General features: G+C 37.1%; 1 protein-coding gene across 4 annotated transcripts in view; it reads right to left on the bottom strand.

Moving 5' to 3' along the window:
* ZNF407 (zinc finger protein 407) overlaps window positions 1–24,027 on the bottom strand; it is a 345,968-nt gene that overhangs the window by 203,941 nt on the left and 118,000 nt on the right. For all 4 annotated transcript variants that reach the window (XM_086740544.1, XM_086740543.1, XM_086740546.1 and 1 more), the window contains one exon: window positions 5,216–5,290. In XM_086740544.1, coding sequence (XP_086596670.1) covers window positions 5,216–5,290 — 75 coding nt within the window. The remainder of the gene's footprint in view (window positions 1–5,215; window positions 5,291–24,027) is intronic.

Here is a 24,027-nt window from a genome sequence, read left to right on the forward strand (position 1 = left end):
CCACAGAAAAATACTGCTTTTGAAGATCAAATAAGCCTGCAAAATACTGAAAGCTTAACGTAGATCTTGGGTAAAACTTTAGCTCCTAACCAATGCCGAAATGTTGAGTCTTCTGCGCTGCCCTCCTCTCATTACAAGCTTCCAACTAGTAAATACTGCAAGGAAAAGCTACATTTCCTTCCTTACGGCTTTTCCAAAGAATGATTCTGTAACTCTCCAAGATCTTTTCTAAGCCAAATGTAGGAAACAATCAATTAGGTAAGTTTTTCAGTCCCATCCAGTTAAACTAGTAATGTTAGGTTTCAGTTGAAAAGCTCAAAATTATTTAGCAAGAAGCAGTAAAAGGTGATGACAAAGCTTGATGGCAAGACTTAGCACCTTACCCTCCGGTGGTTACAGTAGCCTCTCCTCTGTGTATCCGTACGGACTACCAACACCTCTAACTGGAAACCTTCCTGTGAGGTAGTCACTCATTCTTTCAGAACATGAGAAAGTTATGACAAGATGATTGCATACATATACGTATGTGTGACACATCCCTCTGTGACTTTTGCCACTTGTTTTCACAAAATATGCTGTAACATCAGCTGGATCTTTTTACTTTGCAGGTACAGGGTAATATTATCCAAACCAGACATATCAAATAGTAACTATCAGAAATGTATCTACTTGAAGAAAGAAAAATGTTTTAAAAGAAGGATTAACGGTTAAATTAAATAGAAGAGGGTTGGACTGATGGACTTCATTCACTTCTAGTTTTACATTCAAAATGGAAATACCTGGGCACTGCAATTTATTACAAAATAAAATGAAATTAACAAAATATCAAATCCCCATCCATTTTTCCTGGCTACTTGTTCTTTCCGACCTCAGTAATGCCTTCCAGTGACATATCATGCAGTCTCATATATTTTACAATGTTTGTACCACACATTTGTAGCATTTCAAATTCCAAAATTCATATGGGCTTATGCAAGCACAGTAAAAACCACGCTCCTTCTTTACTTTTTAACTCCTCTTTTTACTTCAAAGCAGCTGTGTAAAAAATACACAAATTTTAGAAGTACACTATCTTCCAAAACTATTTGAAAAAGAATCTCATATCTATTTAGGCTGCTACTACATAGTAACAGGCATTTACTTATAGTTGTTGCTCTCAAGTTGAAATCGTTACACAGCTTTTCCAATTAATTAAGATTATCTGAAAATCACATGTTCTTCATGTGATGTTACTAGCACTGAAACATTGATCTGACTTTCAAAGCACATGAAAAAATGCCAGAACAACCTTACAAAACCCAAAAATATTATTAATGACTTTTACAGAAAACGTTCTGTAACACAGGCTCCAGTTCAGCCAGTGTTTGTGCTCCAAGTAACTTCATAGATATGAATGATCCCATTTGACTCAATGGGATTACTCATATGCAAAAAGTTATTTCAGAGGCAACTCACCATTTAAAATTCATAAGGAAGATGAGGCACTTAAATAACTGTCAGTTAAGACCTTTGTCTGGTATAATTACACAAAAACAGTTTAAATAGATGTATCAGATAAAATTCTAGCTAACAGAGTCTTATATACTGTAAAATGCATACTGCACACTAATAATGGTGTCCTGAAAAAAAAAGATCTCTAAAGGACAGTTAAATGTATTGTTTGTATGAAAAAATTCTAAACCCAGACGTGCTTAATAGTAGCAAAATTCAGGCTCACTGATGAATACTTAGTGATTTTTATTTTCTTGCTCATATTTTTGGTGCATGTGCATATATGTATCTTAAACTCAATAGTGAAACATCTCTGTTTGCTCTGTGTTTTGATACAATTTACACCTAAGTAACACAATGATGTAACAGAAATTAGAACTTGGCACCATTAACATTACTGATGCATTCACCTTGTCCTCAACCACATTGTCTCCTGGACACAATAAAGGTGTAGCCAAAGATTTATCCTGCCAATAAGATATAGTTATAGGTCCCATGAAGATTACTGACACTGAAGTACCAAATATGTACTGGCCTTGGACTTAGCAGATAACATGCCAGTTTTGAGACACATTCAGGTTGACAATAAATCAGTACCACAGTTCCAGTAACGGGAAAAAATATCTTAGAGGAATTTTTGTGTTAAAACATTCCACTTTTGAGTTAGCTATTAAATGGTAATGATCATAATGGACTAGGCAATAGAGTTTTTTGCAGCCGAAGTGTGTAGATATTTTACAACAAGGCTATTTTTTTTAAGCTTCTGTGATTTTCAACTGTACAGTATTTTTCCCTTAAATCAATTTTGTCTTCCAAAAAAAAAAAAAAAAAAAAAAGAAAAAACTCAAATGATGTTTTAGTAGCAATCTTATTATGAATTATATTTGTTTTCTATATATGCACATATAACACTTCCACAGCCTCTGTAACACCTCCCTTTCGTGCATACAAAAACCCAATAGTTACAAGTTACAGGTTATGGAAAGCTAGAGAAAGCAAGGTATACTAGTTCAGTACTGCTTACTAAATTGTTTACGTATTTTTTCTCTCCCTCTCAGAACTATCTCATTGTTTGCCACCACAAATTCCTTTTTGAGAAGCTTGTTAAAAGGGTATCAATTTCTCAGGGTGTATGGGTTATAACTATTTTTTTCAAACACCCTTTTGAACTTATTTCAATTTTCTGTTTTTGATGATAGTCATGCTGACAACTTTTTTTGGTCCATCAAACTCTGTAGTACAATTACATGAATTTACTTTTAATAAATTACCATCTTTGCATATATCAGTCAAACCATGAAGACTAAACACTTGCAAATAAAATGCATTATTAATTTAATTGTCACAGCCTATTTAGCTAGGTTCTATTAGTATTTGCTATTATATGCAATGTATCAAGAGGGCAGAATCAAATTCAAAACATAAAGAATAAACGGATTATATTGTCCTAGAGAAATTTAAAAATAGCAAGCTTGCAAAATTATAATCAAGGCATTAATGTTTTAAATAGGTAAGAAAACTATGTAACTTAATTTATAATATGTTTATACCCAAAGTGATTTTTTTAACATGCTGAAGAAGGATTTATTTGGTTCCTAAAGCCATTAAAAGGCATCAAACATTTTCATATAAGGAAGGAAAAGGTGACAAGGAAAGCAACATTGGTTTGGTATTTACTGCACTTGATCATGTGGCTTAAATATCCACCATCACCAGTGAGGGGCTACTACTAGAAAATTATGTTGTTGTTGTAGCTCTGCCATTACTATTTGATGCTGCTCCACATTAAGCTGAAGTATCAGCTAAAAAGGTATTGTAGGTAAGAAATATTCAAAAGATGGATGAAGAAATTTCAAAAGAAGCGAGAATGAAGTCACTCAAATATCACTTGTTTATGCTGGCCTGGGGGTACAGCTGCAAGAGCCTGCGCTAGCAGACAGGGCAGGGAGGTTGCAGGCCTGAGCTGGGTTCTCTGCTCCTCGGGCAGCTGAGGCTGCGAGGGCTGTGAACCTGCCACCGCGCGGAAAGACGGCAGGGGAGGGACCCCCCTTCCTCCTCCTCCTCTTCATGCCATGCCAGTGGGCCAGGAATGTGGGAAGAAATGGGGAAAATGGAAATAGCCACAAGGCTTTCAGAAGAAACACACAAACAAAAGCCAGCAACAACTGATTTAGATTATAGCTTGTTTAGGAATTCATTTCAAGATGATGATGGCTAAAAACATGCCTCTCAGGCTAAGATACTATATTTGGAAATCTATCGTACGTATCCTTTATTGCGCTCATATTCACAAGGGTAACGCAAGTTACTTCTGTGCTGCATTTACGATGATTACACGGTAAGCACCCCCTTGTAAAAGAACATATTGGTACTGAATGCTTCCAGTTACAAAATAAGCCACCAGAACAAAACATTTTTCATAATTGTTGTGCTATGACAAAAGATAACCAGCATAAACTTTAATATGATATCTGCTTTGATGAAACTGTAATTGTTGTTTCAATGCATCATTCTACATTTTAGATTAAATAGAATATCTCATAACTTTATAAACAACCATGAGTTAGGGAAATTCTGGTTAAGCCCTTTATAGAGGAAATCTCATTAAAAATATAAACACCCCATTTAAACAGGTGCTTAGTCAAACTTAAGGTGTATATGATGTGTTAATTTAAAACTCTACTCTTAGGTGACTCAGTGATTTAAATGTGATGAACTTGCAGGGAAAGGGTCTAATTGATGACCATTTCCAGTGTCTTTTACAAGAAATGAACACGACCCAGGAAGAGTTTTGTAGTGTTCTCTTACAACTCCTAGCTATCATTTATTTTCCCCTTCCTTCATCTCAAAATCAGAAAATACTCTTCAGTTATTAGAGCCTACATCGGAAGTATGAATTACAAGGCAGTAATACTTGAAACAGTATTAAGTATCCAGCAATTAACCCTGCCAGTAGGATACTTCTCTCTATCCAGACTGAAAGAGAATATGCAATCTCTTGGCTATCCAAAAAACCATCAAGGTTCTAGCTGCCCCAAAAATTCAATGAAATAGCAATAGCTGTGCCACTATGTGCTCAATAAATCTGAGGCACAATCTGTTTACCTGCAAACACAATGCAATTTAGCTTGTAAAACACAGTTACATTTTAAACCACAGGAAAAAAAAATAACTTGCTCACAAAAAGAGTTTGAAAATAAGTAACTGTACTTCAAAAAACATTCATTTTAAAAACAGTCAAAACACCAGATCTCTGTTCCTGCCCAAGCGCACTGAGGAAACTTACTTTTTGATTCCTCTGTGGCTTTGACATCAGTGATCAACATAAATCCTGGAAAGTCATTTTATAAACCTATAAGCATCAAGGCCAGCAAGAAAAAAAAACATATATATATATATAATATATATTTGATTTTGTACTTGGAGCGACAGTTACACTATGGTAATTTTGAGAAAATAATATAACCTGACAAAAGACTGCCCAAAAAGGTGCCAGTCCTACACCTTTTACATAGAACTGCTTTCTACAGCATTTTTTCTATTGACACCCACAGACATGTCATAAGCACCACACTGGCAGAGCACTTAAGCATGTTATCTCCCTCTGTAGTTGGAGTTGAGCTAAAAGTCCAGGTGACTTCATTTTTGGGTAAGCTAAATATTCCAGGTAAGGTCTCCACATACTGTATAAGGTAAAATGAGAAAGAATTTCAAAGTCGTTTACCTTTCTTTGGGTGTGCCAAGTCCATGCTTGCCCAGTAAATGAGTATTCAAGTGTTTCTTCATCACAAACGCCACCCTACCAAACAAACAGAAAACCCACGAAGATTATTTATTTTATTAATACTTTAATTTTTTTGCACTTGAGCATATTTTATTAAAGGCAGACTTTTAAAAAGCCCTGCAAGACTACAATTTAAATCTAGGAGTCCATTCTGTAATGACAGGTTTTCTTCAGATTGCAATCACTTGGCCATTTGTTCTACAAATAAGTAATCACCACCGTACATCGCTGGTCAACGAATGGAAAATCTATTTCTGCTTCCCTTTGCAAATCAGAACATCTTAGACTATTATCAGTATGTTGTATATTTTAACAAACTAACATTTTCTCGTGTTATAAACTAATACAGTTTTAGTTACATCTTTGAACTTATGTAAGCCCATCCTGAAACCCTTCTTCATACAGGTAGTTCCATTGTTTGTAATGAGTAAGACAAAAACACAGCTAGATCACATGGTTTAATCACTGCTTATGTCTGGTCAAGCTTCACTGTCTTAATTATTTAAAGAGATATACATGGAAACAAATTAATAGCCTTAGGTTTTTTTATAGCCTGGTGAAAAAAAGGATGGAAAAGGTGAAGCACATGTTCATGAATACACTTTTAGTAGGAATATTGTTCAAAATGGCAAGGCATTGTTCAAAGCAACAACAGCAGCAACAAAATATATACTACCTGGCATTATGTTTCTACCAAACAAAACACAGATAATTTACTTTAATTTTGGTGATGTATGTAATTAAATAGATAGGAGCCTATCAAGTACCATTCTTCTGCTGATAAGACCATAACATTGATTTAATTATGTCATGCGACTGCTTCAAACAATTTAGATATCAGACTGAAGCTTCAAAATAAAATGGTTCTCTCAATAATCAAAAATTTTACTGCTGCAACTTTCAGTGTGAAAAGGACTTGCAAACATTTTTGTTAATTATGTATTACAGCTGTCCTTCATAAAGTTAATTACTAATAGCTGAAAGGCAATAGACTCTATTTGCATATGTACATGAAAGGCATGACATATGCAAAAATATGATTTTAATTAGCATTCCATGATATGAAGGGCTACAAATCAAGCTGGCATGTTATAAGATTTTTAACATTAAACGCTGAATTCATCTGGACGTGTTTGCAGTAATGGACAATGGAAGGACTGTAAAACATTAGCACGATGGGGTAGAAGAGCCACAAGAGCCGAGAGACACTACTTTTCCTTTACAAAAATGTTAATGCAGCTTCTCCACGTCAGATCTATTTTGGGAACTTTCAAATTATTACACAGAATCTCCCTTGTGCATCCCTTCAGGTATAAGAATATAATTCTTATTTAAATGATAGCAATTTCCTTATTTTTTACAAAAATACATTAAAAAGATCTTAAATACTTTCCCCTGTACAATTAATAAGTATGGCATCATAATTATTACAATGTGAATAATCTAGCCCACCATTACCATCATTACTATGCAAGTGTCATCAGAATGTACATAGGGAAAATAATTGTAACAAAACAACAAAAAAAAATGTGTTCTAATAACTGCACAGGGCATTCAAAACATACTGACTTTGCTTTTTGGCAGAAATACTAACCATTTCCACGCAGCCATGAAAGGTACCAAACAGATTGTAATGTAGTAATACCTCTATTTCCTGTTAAAAACCTCCATTCCCCCCCTTCTCTAAAAGATAAATAAAAACGAAGATATTATTATGAAAGGGCAATGTGCAATCAAAGTTGTAAAGGCATACTTTGCTATTTACATGGAATATAAAGATCCCAACCAGCTACACAGTATTTCTAGGGAAGTTTGTTTTTTTTTCCTTTGAGCCTGTGTATTCAAAGCTTCCAAAGAAAACCTGAACATCTCTTATACAGGGGGTACAGACAGACATACCTTTCTGCAAAATCAAAGGCCTTGTTAATAATGGGAAGCAATTAATTTCGCATTAGCTGCTTCCTCTCTGTTGTCTCCAGGTTCTGGGTAACCATTTTGCTGCTGTTGCACAGCACAAATAAAATGAAGACTGACTCAGTAAGTGTCTCAGTGCCTACTAACATTTTAAGCTTTTAACGTAAGGCTTGAAGACTTAAGACTTGAAGAGTGCAGAATGCCTCCATGCAGCCATGCATAGCTCAGGAACAGCTCCCCATCTGACAGAATCAAGCCTTAAAAATAAAAGCAAAGTTGCTATTTCCATAAGAAATTGAGAACAAGATACAATATATTACCAACAAACAGAGACGGCCCTTATTGAAACAAAATATTTTTTCCTTAGAATTGAGGCAAAGTCTAAACATCTTGGTTTGGATGCTGAGCTTGAGGAGAAGCTGAAAAAAAAAAAAGAAAGGTGTGGAACCTATTTGGGTATGTTTACCAAACACAGCACGGGATTTTGAGAGAGAGGTGGTAGTGGTGTTTGCTGGCTTTACAAAACAAACACAAAAAGTGTTTTCAGTGATTGTTAACTCTGGGTTTCTAAGCAATTACTGTTTTAGTAGTCAAAAAATATTGGTTTTATCTATGCCAACAACTTACCTCTGCTGACATAAATCCGTTATTCCTAAGATACTGCCAGAACTGAATAGTTAGACATGACTTAGCCTAGGTCTTTTCAAATGAATCTTAAGGGAAGTCTGGCTGTCACCAGTAAGGACCTAAGGAGTGAATGCTTTCAAGATACACTGCTCTAACACATCTTCAAATCACAGAGAATCTTTCTGTCAGCTGCATTAAGCACCAATTCAGGTTTCGCTGAATATCTCATGCCTTATTTTTTTTATTCTAGTGGAAATAGAAATGTTCAAATGCTAGAAATTAACTTGTTTCAGAAACACATCAAAACCTGTAATTGCCATATTCTACTGTTTCAAATATATGGAAACCAGGATAGATTAGAGGCCTGGAACCAGTTTTGCAAACTCTGATCTGGACATACTCATCCCCAAAGCCACATGAAGACAAGAAGTCACAGCCTAGCTGCTCTCCTGAAGGTCAGCTCTCGTAAGGCGGAAATGTCTAGTCTGTACATCCAAGTTATGGTCACTGGGAGTTCCCTCCATCCGTTAGGAAGATTGCTCCTACAAGCCTCCTCTTGCAGAGCAAAAAGGTGAGTAGGTAGGTGGGTTTCGTTTACTTGCAGTGGCATTATGTTGCTTTAACTTTTTTAGTGATTTTCAACTATTCTGGCTCCAAACTAGCAACATCCTCCATCTTATACGCTCTATGTTCAAATTTCAGGATAAGTTGAAAAATGACACAGAGCTTTAGAATAGCATCCATACTCCCTACGGACAATTTTTTTTTGCACAAAAACGATAAATAAAAATCACTTTTGATCATAAATATATGAGCACCTTTCCCAAAATAAGTTTGCAGAATATTCTGTTTTCAGTTTAGAAGACTTGTGGCTTTGTAGGAATGTGTCCACTCATATTCAATGGCAGTCTTCAAACAGTACTTGGACTCACTCTGAGAATGTCTGTAACTGATTTAGAAGCCTCTACAGATTTGTCTTCAGTTATAAAAGCACATTTTAACATACAAAAAACAAAAGGATCTCTAATTCTAGGAATAAAGAAACATATCGGACAATCTTTACTTCCACTTTTTATTCTAGTGCAATACAAGTTCTTTAGCATGTACAATGTTTATCATCGCAGTACCCAAGGAATAAGAACAATCTGTCATGTATTGCCTGTTCTCTCATTTTCTCTGCAGAGAGAGAATTGGGCTTTGTGAAGTATATTCTTTAGAGAGGGCAAAAGATTCCAGGGTTTATTATCTTTTGAATCTAAAATAGCTTTTTTCCTTTTAATATGTACATCACTGTGTTAGTGAAAAGCTAAGTTAAAAAAACAAACACATACAAACCAAAACGAGCATTCTGGACCATAAAGTCATGAAATCTGTTATTTCCTGAGTGTTTACCAAGTGCTCAGCCTTGGCCTAGTTCCAGGGAAGAAGCTACATCTTACCTCTACCAGAAAGTCTCTTGAAGCTGTGTCAAGAAACCAGTCATCTTGTGACTGCACATAACTGCTGAGGAGGACCAGCATGAGGATTTATTTTTGTGGCACTCCACAAACAAGGTATCCACCAGTTGAAGAGCAATTTTAAATCACTTTTCAGGGGATACATTGCTCTCTGCAACTGCTTTTGGAGAATTTATCTTACAGACAACAATGTTCAATGACGGCAGAAAAATCCAGGAGAAAAAACAATGAATATCTACCCTTTATTCATATTCTCAATATCCTTTACATCTCCTTTAAACTGTCCAGAACCTCTTTATACATGAATTTAATTCAGAGAATACCGGGAAGCTACTGCATGACAGACCCCAAGTACACAGTATGTTTAAAAAAGCTCCTTGAAAGCCTTTTTTTTTAAAAAAAAACAAAAACAAAAAAAAAAAAACAACAAAAACACACCCACAAACAAAACCCCCAAAAAGCAGAACAGAATGCTCTTTTTAAAAAATTACTGGTATTTAGTACTTGGTTTTATCATAGGTTTCAGGCACTCAGAAAGGATAGAACAGTTTACCATTTTGGATAAATCACCTGAGAGATCTGACAGCTTCAAGGAATAAGAAGTAAAAGAATCTCTTAAATTTTTATACACCATCACAGAATATGAGGAAATAATATATTATCCTGTGTGCATCAGTTTTTGCTCTCCATGATTTGTGCTTGAATTTCTATCCCTGTATCTTCACCTGAGGCAAGAAACCAGAAAAACAAGGCAAGCTGCATGGATCATGCCAAGAAGGGGGATGCTACATTCAGGCAAGTAAATAACAACATGGACTCAGTGGTTCTTATTACCTGAAGAAAATGGTCTTGTTCTTTACTCTATTTGGAAATATGCTGGAAATCCCAATTTTTTGTAGTTGAATGAGTGGTACCCATGGAGTCATGCCAACAGGTGTATCAATTAGTAAGATAAATAAATAGCGCAATTTCTCAAGGTATATAATGACCCACATGTATTTCTGAATGTTCAATAAAATTTGTATATGTAATTACAGATTTTTACATGTACTTTAGATTCGTACACATAAAAGTAGAACTTCATATATTCAGATAAGGATTTAGTCAAATAGTACATAAACAGTCTATATGAACTCAAAACCTTAAGTTTTTAAAATCTCAAAATTATAGGAAAAGTTGCTATCCAAATCTCATCTGTCTGTCAGGATCTTGTATTTAGCAGGTCAGCGTCAGAAACAAGAGCATAGAGGAAAACACAGAACTGCCCAGAAAGTGATAGTTTTCTATGAACAAGTAATCTTTTTTTTCCATGTATCAAAAGTCTAAATTCTTGGGAATTTCTTCAAGTCCATCATTCATGGATGTCTGCTGATTCTGAAGGGTCCAGACTGGGGCGCTGATAACTCTCTTGCATGACTGCGCGCAAGGGACTCAATTTAAAAGAAAGTATCTGGCAGGGCAGAGCCTGGTGTGGAAGATATCCAGTAGTCTGAAAGGCTTCATGCCCTTTGTGACAAGATGTCAGGTTCAAGTAAATATCTGGCAGGGCGAAGTCTAGTGTGGAAAACATCCAAATATCTGAAAAACTTCCTGCTCTCTGTGACAGGACGTCAAGTCCTAGAACTCTGCGTAGGAAAGCTGGGGTTTTCTGCTGACTCATTTAGCAGCCAAATGAAGCAGGTCTTATTACTTCCAGCTAACGGTTATGGTTATTCTTCTTAAGTTTAAAAAAAAAAAAAAAAAAAAAAAATCAATACTATTTCAGAAGGTTAACAAGTCATGCGTAATCACCCAGTCTGTGATGCTGAGAGCACTGTGACCCACTGCCTTCTACTCCCTGCTGACCCCATGTGTTAAAGAAGGATATGGCTATTTTATGCTCCACCCTCACGAGCACTTGTAATTAAACTGGGAAGTAAAACGCATACATTTGGCATACGTGGCTCCTTCCTCCTCATCTTCAACTGCGAGCAACTTGGCAGATTAGAAAACGCAAACTTTTTCTCTTGAAAAGAGAAACCAAAAGAGGCAAAGGAGGACAATTTTGCCTTCATAACAAGGCAAGAACCAGAGTAACACAGCAAGACTATCATGGTAATTCACGGAACGTAAAGACGAACATTAAGTTTTTAATTTTGGAGAATTACTAGCCTTTCTGCCTTAAGTTTGAAGATGGAGAGCTTTGTTACAATTTTCCATGTAACTATCAGGTATGCTTCTTGATTATTTATTAACTTTTCAACTTTGCCATGGAGACGTTTTGTTGCTGAAGTTCAAAACCCAACATTTTCAAAAATTAATTTTATGTCAATATGAAATCATCAGTGCAACAAACCACAACTTTCTCTTCTAAAAATACCTCATCACATTTTTACTGTTACTTTTACTGCTATCAATGAAGCCAAAGTGCCCAACGAAAAAAAATGAAGGGAGAAGACAAGAACTTATATTAGTGGAACACCTGTACACAGCTTGCACTGAAGGTAGACTTCAGTATCACAGCAGCCACTTTTCCTGACTTGCTTTGAACAGGATGACAGACAACAGGATTGTCAATGTGCTGTTCAATGACCTGCATCAATCTCAAGAATAATTTACTGCTATATCAGACAGATCATTATGGATGAGTTGCACACTATCAATCAATTGACTGTGTTGTTCCTGCATATTCCTGCATCTATCACCCAGAAGCAAGAGAAATCCCTCCACATATTCTTGTTGCTTTCTGCCACCAATCTATGTCCCTCAAGATGTGAAAGAATTATTAGCCACATAGCCATAAAGTAGTAGCAGTGGGCACAATTACCTCCTTTTACGTATTCCGGCAGAAGAGACTTGGGTACAAAGGAACACAAAACTAAATAAAACAGAAAACATCCTCTTCTGTTCCACTCAAGCTGGCTTAGAGAGATCTTATCATCCAAAGTTGCCAAGCGCTCTCACCATCCCTCTTTTAAGAGATGTGTGTTTTAACGTAAAGCATCCAGGACAGAAATTTAGTCTGTCACTGCAAGGACTGTGGCAAAACAAGAAAACACTGGCAGTATTTACATTATTTTCTTCTCCTTGAGGGAACTCATATATTTGTAATTCTTTGCCTCTCCTGAAGTTACTTATTTTGTAGCTGAAATCAGAAAGGTTTCCTTTAAGTTAACTATAGATCCATTCTGAATTTTATTGGTTTGAGGGTCTTGTCGTGGTTTGGGTTTTTTTAAAACACAAAAAGTACCCTGCAATAGCAGATGCGTGAATAAGCCCAGTCCAGACAGTGATAACTGTAACTAACATAAAGGTGAGAGGAAACGCAAGAGTGCAACTGGGAACTTTTAGACTTGAAGATACAATAAAAACCCGCTCACATGGCATACAGTGAATATGATACAGTTCACATGCACTGACAAGAGTTTCCAGAGATCATAGGCTTTGACTTACCAAAGGAGGGAGAAAGCCATTGGACTGGTTAGTGCAACTCTCTGCTGAAAACAAGACTTAGTTACTTCAAAAGAATCTTAATGTATGGCTCAAAGCATAGGCTGGATGGCACAAATAAACACTAGTGCAGACAAATATTTCAGTAACTGATGTGGCATAATATTATACGTAAGAAATATAGTTTGGACCATATAAAGCACTGCCAATACACTTTCAGATGCACAAGAATAAAAAGTGACAAAGGGAGCCCTAAGCATGATCCATTTCACAATGCCATAACAAAATACCACCAGAAGGTCCTGTCTGCTGTTTCAAGCCATAACAGCATGCAAACCAAGAGAAACACTAGTCAGCTTAAAGTAGAGGATTTCTCTGAAAACAAGAAATGGATCTTTCCTTACAGCACCCTGTGGCATCTTAAATGAACAATGGAGACTTTCAGGCAGTGGCATCCCCTCACTGCCCCCGCCTTCCAGACATCAGGAAGGCTCTAAAATTCACAGCAAAATACCATTTATGAAGAGACTAAAAACTAATGAGCAGTGAAACAGGTCAGACAAAAAAAAAAAAAAAAACAACAACAAAAAACCCACAAAAAACCAAAGTGTAATCAATTTTAGGAAATGCATATCTTTTAATTCTCCCCAAACACCTATGCTTAGAAATGAAACTGAAGTTATTCATGCACCATTACTAAAAATAACAATCTCCTTCAACAATATGCTGCTGAGTATTCTTCTCAAACAAAACAAAATGTAATAATTTTTTGTTGTTTTAAACCTGTTTTTTTCCTACTGAATGTGAATTCATCTACTGTCCATCTAAATATCCACAACTCTGTTATGGAGTAAAAAAAACCCAAACCATTGACTAGTAAAAAAGGGAAATAAATAGGAGACTGCTTATTATACAGTAAATTGCTAAATGATAACTGTAAGTAATCAAATGGCTCTCTACTTATTTTGTTTGCTTAATGAGCAGACTAAAAATAGCTGAACAGCAGCAAAAACTTTAAAGTCAGAAGGTGCTCACTCTGACAGGAAATCACCTTACAAATATATGAAAAAATTAGTACCGCTACAAGAAATGTTTGTTTCAATATCCAGAGAAGTTAATGAATGTTAAGTGATAATGGTAGACAGCAGCAGCATGTAATTAAATTTCTAAACACACCTTACCAAATCACTTCTAAGCTAAAAGAATCACATGTCCTATTAATTTTCATTGGTTATCAAACATCTGTAACTGTCACCTCTAACAGGTGTTTGGTAATCTAACAGCTGCACAAAGTACTAAAAAAAAAAAAAAAAAAGAAAAGAAAAAAAAACCACACAAAAAAAAACCCCCAAACAAACAAACAAACAAAAACCAAACAGAATCACAATGTGTTTTCTGTAGTGCCACTATCAACTTTTCAGCCTACCACAACACAGAATCTCTTCGCCTAACTTCTGAAACGCAACCCTAGGCTCAGTGTTGGGAGTGCCTTGCATCTAAGAGAGACCACTGTCAACACCCCGAAACAGGACACCACCAGAGAACACACTTGTTATCCTAAATGAAGCTGCAGGAATGCTTTAAGTGTAAATGAAGCACCTATTAGCATTGTGACCCAAAAGAGCACCTACCCACCTTGCCACCAAGAAATTGTTTATGCCCTCTCTTTCCTCACAATATGTACAACCAACATTACCATTACTCCAGCCCCTCCCTTTTTGATTCCCTACCTTTCTTCAGACATTGGTCTGTCTCCCTACGTACGATCCAGTTCACCTCCTAACATGGTCAGGGCTTCAGATACGGAATTTCATGTAGTACACATCAGTTCCACATACTGTCATCTCGCGCCTGGAAGGAGACAGCAGGATGAACAGACTGATGTTTGAAGTGGGAAGTTCTTCAAAGTAGATTCAGCCTTTTGGAAACTCAGATGAACCACATCTCTAAGTGCCCTGAGAGGAGTTTTGAAATATCCAACTTTCTGCAGCCAGTTTGTACAGAGCTTCCTAGCGATTCTAAGCAGCAAAGTCTCTGTAGGCTGAAAGTGCGAGAAAAAGCCTGTAAGATGACCTCAAAATAAGGACATTTCAATGAGTTTCCACATAAAATAAGAATAGAGTCAAGCAAATATACTTAATTTTACTCTTTTGTTCTTCCCAAACAAAAAGTCACTTTTGATGTAGCTCCTCGCAGGGGCGCTGGACAAGATGACCTTTAAAGGCCCCTTCCAACCCTAAACATGCCATGATTCTATGGTTCTGTGATTCTGTGATTCTTCCTAACCGCTCAGAAATTACACTGCAGACTGAATTACCAGGCTGATGCAGAGCTTCTACAGGAAGAGCTATCTTGAGAGTGAAATCTTTGTCATCAAAAGAATCTACTCTTGCCTGTCTTTAAAGGAGAGAGCCGGGGCTATTCAGCCTGGAGAAGAGAAGGCTCCAGGGAGACCGTATAGTGGTCTTCCAGTACCTCAAGGGGGCCTACAAGAAAGATGGGGAGAGGCTGTTCAGTAGGGCCTGTTGTGATAGGACAAGGGGTAATGGTTTTAAAATAGAGGGAGGTAGATTTAGATTGGATATTAGGAAAAGTTTTTTTTACAATGAGGGTTGTAGAGCACTGGAACAGGTTGCCCAGAGAGGTGGTGGATGCCCCATCCCTGGAAACATTCAAGGCCAGGTTGGAGGAGGCTCTGAGCAACCTGATCTAGTGGGGGATGTCCCTACACCTTGCAGGGGGGTTGGACTAGATGACCTTTGAAGGTCCCTTCCAACCCTAACTATTCTATCATTCTATAATTCTATGAAATTAAAACAAATCTAAATATAGTTACTGTGGGCTAGAAAACATATAGGGTCTGCAGTAGCAGTGCCACCATATATAACTCAGTCAATTCAGCAGCTACAGTGCCTGTGGTCTTTTGCAAAGATGTGAGGTATGAAGAAAGGAATGAGATGAATAAATTGGTCACTATCTGACGACTGAACCACTCAGAAGTCATACACAATCAGAAGACATACACAATTCTTATCGACAGTTTACCCAAAATTTGAAAACGCTGCTGGTGATAGATGGTGGCTGGAGCTAAGACTCTGCAGTCTGCTTGATCTGTGAGAGTAGTGAGAATCTTGCCCTCGGCCTTTGCTTGACATAGAAAAGCAAGTGCTGGTTGACTTGTTTATTCCTGAGACTTAAATTCAGCTGTAAAACATATTCTTTTTGCCTTACATCCAGACATTCCACAAGACTGCTTGACTTAAGGTAGAAGGCAAAATACTTCAGAATATCTGTTTGCCAAAGTAGCTGCAACTGCATAAAAACAGTAGAACTATGACAGGAGGACCTGATCTGTAACCATCAGAAGTACCATGCAGATGAATTAATCCTTAACAACAGTGTGGTCAAATCAGAACAGACTGGTTCCAGCCAAGGGGAAAAAAAAAAAAAAAAAAAAAAAAGGAAATTCTTTGGATCATATTGGTTTCAGTCCACAAAAATGCATCTGGTACTTGTAGACATAGGGGAAAAAGAAGAGGACACCCACCTTGGTTCTGGCTTTTCTTGTCCAAGGGCTCTCAAACCTGGCCATCACTACCTCAGAGACTAAGAACCACCAAACACTGTGACATCAGACCAATGATACTGTATGCCTAACATTTGGCTAGTATGTTTGTTTAATGCTTGATTTTTCATTGTTAAAAGACATTTTCATTAGCAGTTGAGCATAAATAAAAGCTTGGAGTTTTCAATCCCCACTGGCATCTCAATCTCTCCAGATACTCCCATCACAGCCATCCTTAACTGTCCCCAAAAGCTGAGAGTTACAACAATTCCTCCTCCTAGCACTGAAGGAAGAGGAGGCTGGCTGAAGAAAGTAAGAGGGATTGTTAGAGGAAACCATGATATGCCGACCAGAAAGACTCTTACGCACTCTACAAGTACTATAGATCTACAAAACCCTCTCAAATGACAGCACGGAATGTATAGCATGCAGACGATATTAACAGCAGCATGGAAGTCTATCCAAATGAGAATTCCAGGTGGTAACAGTGGCGTTACTCCACTTGTCCCATGAGAAAATGGTAACACCTCTCACCACTTCAGCCACAGGCTCACCAGGAGAATTATTAGTCACTAAAGCTGCCAAACACAAAGTCTGGCATTTCTTAGGTTTGCCTTTCATGTCCAGCAGGATCGACTTCAGACACAGAAGTCCAAAGCCAGGACTGCAGGGACTAATAGAATAGTAACCTGAGATATAAATGTTATTGAAGCAATAAAGACAATAAAAAAAAAATCCCACTGAATTTAGAAGGATGTTTTGCACACAAAAAAAAAAAGCACCATTCTTGCAGTTCAGCATGGATGTTGCGTGCATTAGGTATGAAGATTGTCATCAGTCTGGGAAAACCAAAGGCATATAGATCCGACAAATCAGCAGAGTCATAAAGATGATATCTGTGACACAGCAGATGATGTTCTCTGGCAAAGAATATTCCAATCCTAGCCAGCAGTTGAGATAAACTCTGACCCTTTCTGGCCACAAATCAAGTACAAGAGAGATGGGAACTATAGAGGTGCCCAACAGAATTAAGAAAAAAAACATATTTGATCTCAAGGGTCTACATATACTTACACACAATGCGTGTACATATAAACAAACAAGTGAAGGAGAAATCAGTTTTGTTGCAAAGAAAAGCCTATAGCATGCTGTCTAAAACAAAAAGGAGAATTGATAAATTACCTGCAAAGAGGCAATAAAAAGAATGCGGCTTTTTCTGAGCTTGCCAACCAAGTTTCTGAGGTATGTTACTAACAGGATAAATTACAGGACTTCAGTTTTTATATACAAAGTGACAACTTAGTCCAACAAAGAGACATAAACCACATCTCTTTAAAAGAAAAATTCTTTTCAGTCTCAGTGGCTTTCTGAAATGAAGTTGCAATTGAAGGGCTTTTCCTTTTCTGATCCTTGCTGTCATTGCAACCACACCCCCTTATCTCAAGAGGTAGCACAAAATGACGGGATCCCTACGACTGCTGGTAGGAGCAGAACCTGACAGCAAAGGTGACACAGGTACCAACACACGCAGTACTCCTTCATTTAATTCACTATTGCATCACATTTTGATTTTCACGAATGTATTCCTGTTAGAGGACTGAAATTCAATAAATATGTTCACAACTGAGTTATGTGTGCACAAAAACACTTAGGTTTCCAAATGACCACCTCAAAACACTGTTATTTCCTGGAGGCTGCTCACAGCTATGGAGAAGAACATGCAACCACCAACACAAAACTCTCTGCTTAGCTTTGTAACACAGGGCAAGTAAAATGGCTCTCGCTTCGGAGCAAATGCAGCTCCCCACTGTTCGACCCGTGAGACCCGTGTGCCACAGGGCTCACTACACTTTACCCACTGGAAGGCTGAGTTGCCATGGGACAGATTTCAGCCAAGAAAGTCCTCAAATTTTAGGCAGCTTAAATGATGTTCTGCAAAGATTATACAAAATGCTTTCTTATTTAGTATAAACATAAATAAGCAAACAAAATTCAAAAAGCTGTTACATTTCTATACAATTTCTCAGATTAGCAGAATCCCTAAAATCATTACTTATGACATGAAATATCTGTATCTGGACAGGCTTGGAGACAGAAATAGTCTGATCAGCATGCAACTTTTATAGTACTGAATAGTAAGGCAATGTTATGCGCAACACATAGCCAAATGGATGGATGGAATTGATTTTATAAAGAGTTACAAACAAAATAGTCCAAAATATTAACCAATAAACACATGCCTGGGTGAAAATGCCCTATTATAAAATTACTGTAAAGATCCTCAAACTGTTCAGGGGAGAAAAAAGTCTAATTTTCCACATAACCTGACAGTGCAGAGTTTTCCAATAATAAGATCCAAGGAACTTGTAAACCCAAGGCTCTAATTTTCTTATGGCGACTGTGTAATATTTTGCAGAGTAAAATTGACTGAGATGGAAGCTATTTTGCATGGTACAGTGGCGATGGCTAACAAATGAGAGTTTTGTGGGCTGAATGTTAGTCCCCTGCCTCATCTGCCACCCCTAATGACAGCAGCCACCTGCTGTTTTATTGTCACAGCTGGAGCCAGTTCACACTCCTTGGTGCTGAGCTCTGCCCATGAGCGCCAAGCTCTCGCTTCGCCTCATTACTTTGATGAACTTTTTATGGTCAGCACCCATGAAGACCTCATCTAGGACTATACAACCTAGATCGGCTTCAGGGAGTGCTTCCAGCTAGCATGAGGTGATAATACACAGTGACACCGCGGCTGCTACTGCCTGTCACTTAGTCAAGTCACCGTACTACACCTCTGGCTCTACAGGGCCCTCAACGGGTAAAACGCCATGAAGTTCTCCTGTATCATAAAGTTCACTCTCTCTTTTTTTCACATTGCGATATAGAGATCATATCCTACCAGCAAAATTTAGCTTTTCAAAGATAGATGTTAAAATTAAAAAATGTATCATGCTGCTTCCTACGTAGAACTACAGACAAGAAATTTCTGTGTTCTCTAGACATAAACCTGCTGCCTTCCTAAAAAAATATCCTGGCGTTAAAGCAAGCAACGACGAAAAACAGATTAAAGCTTGGTTAATACCACCAAATAGGAAAAAAAAAAAGTTACATGCATTTTAGAAGAGAAGGATCGTTTTAACGTAAGGAAAAGAAAGCACAGAAACAAAAATCAAGCCAGTCAAATAAAATTATTACCCAAATTAATCCACAGTGGAGAGTGATCTATGATATCACCCTACTCTCCAACTCCCCCTCCACTTACATGTTCATTAGATATGATAATATACCAAATCAAGATAACAACAAAGCAAAGCTTTTTACATCTTTTTAGTTAATCAGAGCAATCTCTTACTACTTTGTGCTTATTTAAAAGCAAATAAAGTAATCCATTCCTTTTCAAATTTTTTTTTGTTCTAACAAATACTCAAAATCTCCTGAGCTTTTTACATTTTTAAACTTCATCAGAAGTTTTTCATCAGAAATTTTTTTTATTGATGCAATTAAAGCAGACTGTTTTATGCTCGATCACTCAAATTTAACCCCAGGTTTACTTTCAGCAGTAGAATAATCTTTTCAGTGTCAACAGGGCTTTACATTTGCCTATATTTACATATATCATTAAGATTAATATATGTGCTATTAATAATAATTTCATTAACATGTTGAAATCATCAAATAACATTTTGACTTTTGAATGGCTGTAGGCTATTATAAGCCTAAAAACCAGAACATTTTCAGTATTCATTGTGTAGCAATCCAGCTGATCAGTTTTGACAAATTCATGCAATGTTATAAGCCATTAAACTTCATTTAGTTTCATTTAAATATTCCACGTAAAAATAAAAAGCAACTGTCTTTTTTGTACAGACAGTATCATTTCCAGTAAATACCAGGATCCTCCAAAAATAAAACTTTTTTTTTTAATTTTATTGAAATGTTATTATATTTCTCATAGAGTTTTTGAACTAATACTATTGAGACTGCTGACCTAGCGAGACTTGAACACCTCTCACGTGGTTTGGTGCCATTCAGCTCCTCCTGAAGAGGGACAGTGCTGCGGATACCCTGCGCTTCACATAAGACCCCTACGACAGGTGGAACCTTAAAAATGTTGCTGGGCACAGACATTATCCTGCATTTCTGAGAGTTTACTTAAGCAAGCTCTTATTAGCACTTTTTAAGTGTGACCTAAATTGCAGTTTAAGAACTAGAAAAAAATAATGATTCAATAAATCATTTCCATCCATGATTCAACAAACAATTTCCATCCTTTTGAAAGCTGAGCACCTCCCATACAGTCCTGAAAAATATTCAAAAGAACTGGAGGACACACCGAACATCGTGTAACAGGGGCCCAAAATGTATGAAAAATCCTGTTAAACATAACTGACACCAATTTATCTACCAACACAATTTCAAGAAGCGTTTGTCTTCTGCACAACAAGTTCAACAAGAGGACTTCTCGTGAGGCACAGTGACATATTGATCACATCATTTGGAGCGCCCAACAACAGAAGAAAAAATTGCTTTTAGAAGAAAAAGGAATTCCCTTCTTTTGACCAGATGTTATATCTGTCAAACACATAATTTGTAGGACTCATTTTGTACCCTTAAAAATAAAACATCAAAGACATAGCTTGATCAGTGCAGGCTTGTCCATTATGAAATGGACAAACTGTCTCAGTAGAACAATCAATGGTTTCAGTAGAACAATCTCATAATGGTGCTGGTAATTAAATAATAATGTCTGGGAGCTTTTTTCCTTCTTTTTTTTTTTTTTTTTTTTTTAGTAGTGCGTCAGCTGTAGCATGCGTATGGCATGCTTTGTGATATGTCACACTTAATCCCACTAAAAAGTTTCTTTTTTATCAATCTGTAACCCACAGCAAAACTCTAAAGCCACAATTAGGTAGGTAATTATTCTCCTGTTAGAAAGGATTTTCTTAAAGGATGTATGGTTATCCAGACAAGCTATATTTGCTCATTGCCTCACAAGAATTAGCCTGCATGCACGTACAACTATTTGGAAATATTCTTCCTTTGCAACACTGTGTTGTCTTGGCATTATGAATGTGTTTTAGAGTTGTATTCTAAAATATAACTTCAATTTACCCAGCACTTACAGTTCACTGGTCTGCAATTCTTAATATCCCTCTATTTTCCACTGGTTTTAATTTCAGTCGCTATTATTTAAAGTTCATTTTCCATACACTTTCAATTGTGATTTTTTCCCCAATGTGACAACAAACATCAGTGCCATTTCCGATGGTAACTTTTACTGGAGTAGGAAAAAAAATCAAACTTTTAAAAGAGAAGCTATCAGAAAATCATCAGACAGTAACAACTTCTGGTCAGTATCAAGATGGGCTGCATGTGAACAGACAGTCTGGAGGTGATAGGATTTGTATCCAATTACTAATCCCCTGAGCCATTCAGCCCCCTGAACGATAAATTTCTATAAGCTGATCCCTTAACCCATCATCAGCTGGTCATGCCACTGCATACCAACAGTAATGGTGAAAAGTGAAACACCTCACATTTGCTATTTAAATCTCCATGATACAGAATACCCACGCTGGAAAGTCCGCAGAGCTCTTTTCTCATAGACTACATAGAATTTTTGAAAATAGATTGTATGAAAATGGGAATAAGCATATGAAATTAGTTGGCTTAACATAAATAATCTGTCTTCTGCACTTATTCCAAGCACACAAAGAAACTTTTCAATGTACATATTTTCCCTTGTACTGAACAGAAATACACGTCGATCTCTGCCGGCTGTTAAAGATACTCGTATGAAAGATACCAGAGACATTGCTGAGGAATTGTTCACCCTTTAAAAAATATTATCTCTGTAATGCTGCCAGTGCCAGTGTCAGGTTGGGCAATTAGCCAATTAAGTGTGAATAAGATCTGCCAAGAAGCTATTTTATTTTTGCCTCAGAATATTTGTGTATCTGTGAGCTGGTGTGTGTTTGTGTTCATGCATCAGTGGAATCTGGTTGTTCATGCCAGGTTTTCTTATCACACTTTTCTGCCTCTTTGAACTTGCACATTCCTGCAATACAAAACGGACACGTGTCTGCTGATAATGTCAACATACGTACGTTCACAAGGAGAAATCTTGTGTAACTAGATCCAAAGCAGCCTTTTTTTTTTGTTCATTACCTGACCCTGTCTGCTTACACAGTACTAGAAGGAGCCGTTCACGGGAAGAACTCCAATACCACAAGCACCTCTAGCAGATGTTAAAGGACAACAGATGTGGAAGGAATTAGCATTAGCTTACAATATCCCTGGCTAAATACTCTCCTACAAACTCCATTTTTTCCTGTTATCTGAAGGAAATTCTCACTTCTCATAGCCAACCAGGTTCAATGAGGTGCTGAGAGCATCCTGTTATCTCTTTAATTTAGATCTTATTATGCTTTAGGCTCCTGCACATACTTCTAGGAAATTCCACTTGGAAATATAAGTAGGTATAGAACACATCTAACACACTCTGACTAGGGCTACAACCTAGAAAGTGTGCAAACACAAACCAGATTTCTGTTGCCTTGTCCAGAGTCAAAAAAAAAAAAAAACCCTCTAGATTGTCTTTCTTTTTTTTTCCCTTTTTTTTGGGGGGGAGGGGGCGGGGAGGAGGAAAGGCAGGGCAGACCCACCAACTGCAAGCCTTTATCTTAATTCAATAGCAAAAGCGCAATTATTCCGAATAAGGATCCTTCAACAGTTTTGATACAGTCATTCAAATTTAAAACCAATGCAAAAAATATATAAACAATTTACAAATCAAAACTGAACAGTGTCAAGTACAAACAGAAGTATGAGAAACCCCTTTCATAACATTTCAGAATATTACCTGGCATTAAAGCTTCCTTTTTGAATACCTATTATATAACTTCACAAATCTTACCAATACTGACAATTCATTCAGAATTTACCATCACTTATGCTAAAAAGACATCCTACTTTTCAAGAAAAGTGTTTAAACAACCCTGATGAAAATTAGTATATTTTGTAAAACTGTAAGTACATTTAAGGCTAGTGAAAGTAATTACCTAATACTACTGCTTGCAATCAGGGGTTATGGAAGAAGGTAAGGTACAAGTTATAAATACAGCGCTGACAACGAACTTCAAACTCACAGCTAGTAATTCTCTTTTATCACATCATTACATAAATGAAGCACGTGAGTGACAAATGTCCTTACATAGGGATTCAGAGACAAGACTGTGATTTTTCCTAACAAATCCCATCAGTTCAGAGGAGTGCTGTGCTTAGCTACAGCACCAGTTAATCCCTAGATCTGTCAGACATGAGACAATTGTTGTGCCTAAGAGTGAAGCTGGTACCATAACACCCCATTACACCCTGAAGATTCAGATCATGCTTGCTAACTGTCTTTGTCCTATCCTCAGCACCTGGGCTGGAGAGGAACCTGCCTGCGAGACGGCCAGTGTTACCATTCAAGAACTCCATCTGAGAAGAGTTTTTTACTAAATGCCATCAACTTCTCCATGGATCCCCTCAGCAGGAGATGTTTAGAAACAGAACGCATCACCACCTCACACTTCTCTCTTCTGGGACACAACCCTTAGCAGAGAAGAGACCAACACCACCTGCACATCTCTGCCCTTGCTTTTCACGCAGTCTGTGCCAAAGGAGAGGAAGAGCTAGCATGCACTCACTGACAGAAGTGAACAAACAAATCCCTTCTAGTATTTTTTCAGGTTGAAATGGAATTCTCTTTTTCAGCATTC

The sequence above is a fragment of the Chlamydotis macqueenii genome, chromosome 2 (genome assembly GCF_036417535.1).
Source record: "Chlamydotis macqueenii isolate bChlMac1 chromosome 2, bChlMac1.mat, whole genome shotgun sequence".
Lineage (NCBI taxonomy): Eukaryota > Metazoa > Chordata > Aves > Otidiformes > Otididae > Chlamydotis > Chlamydotis macqueenii.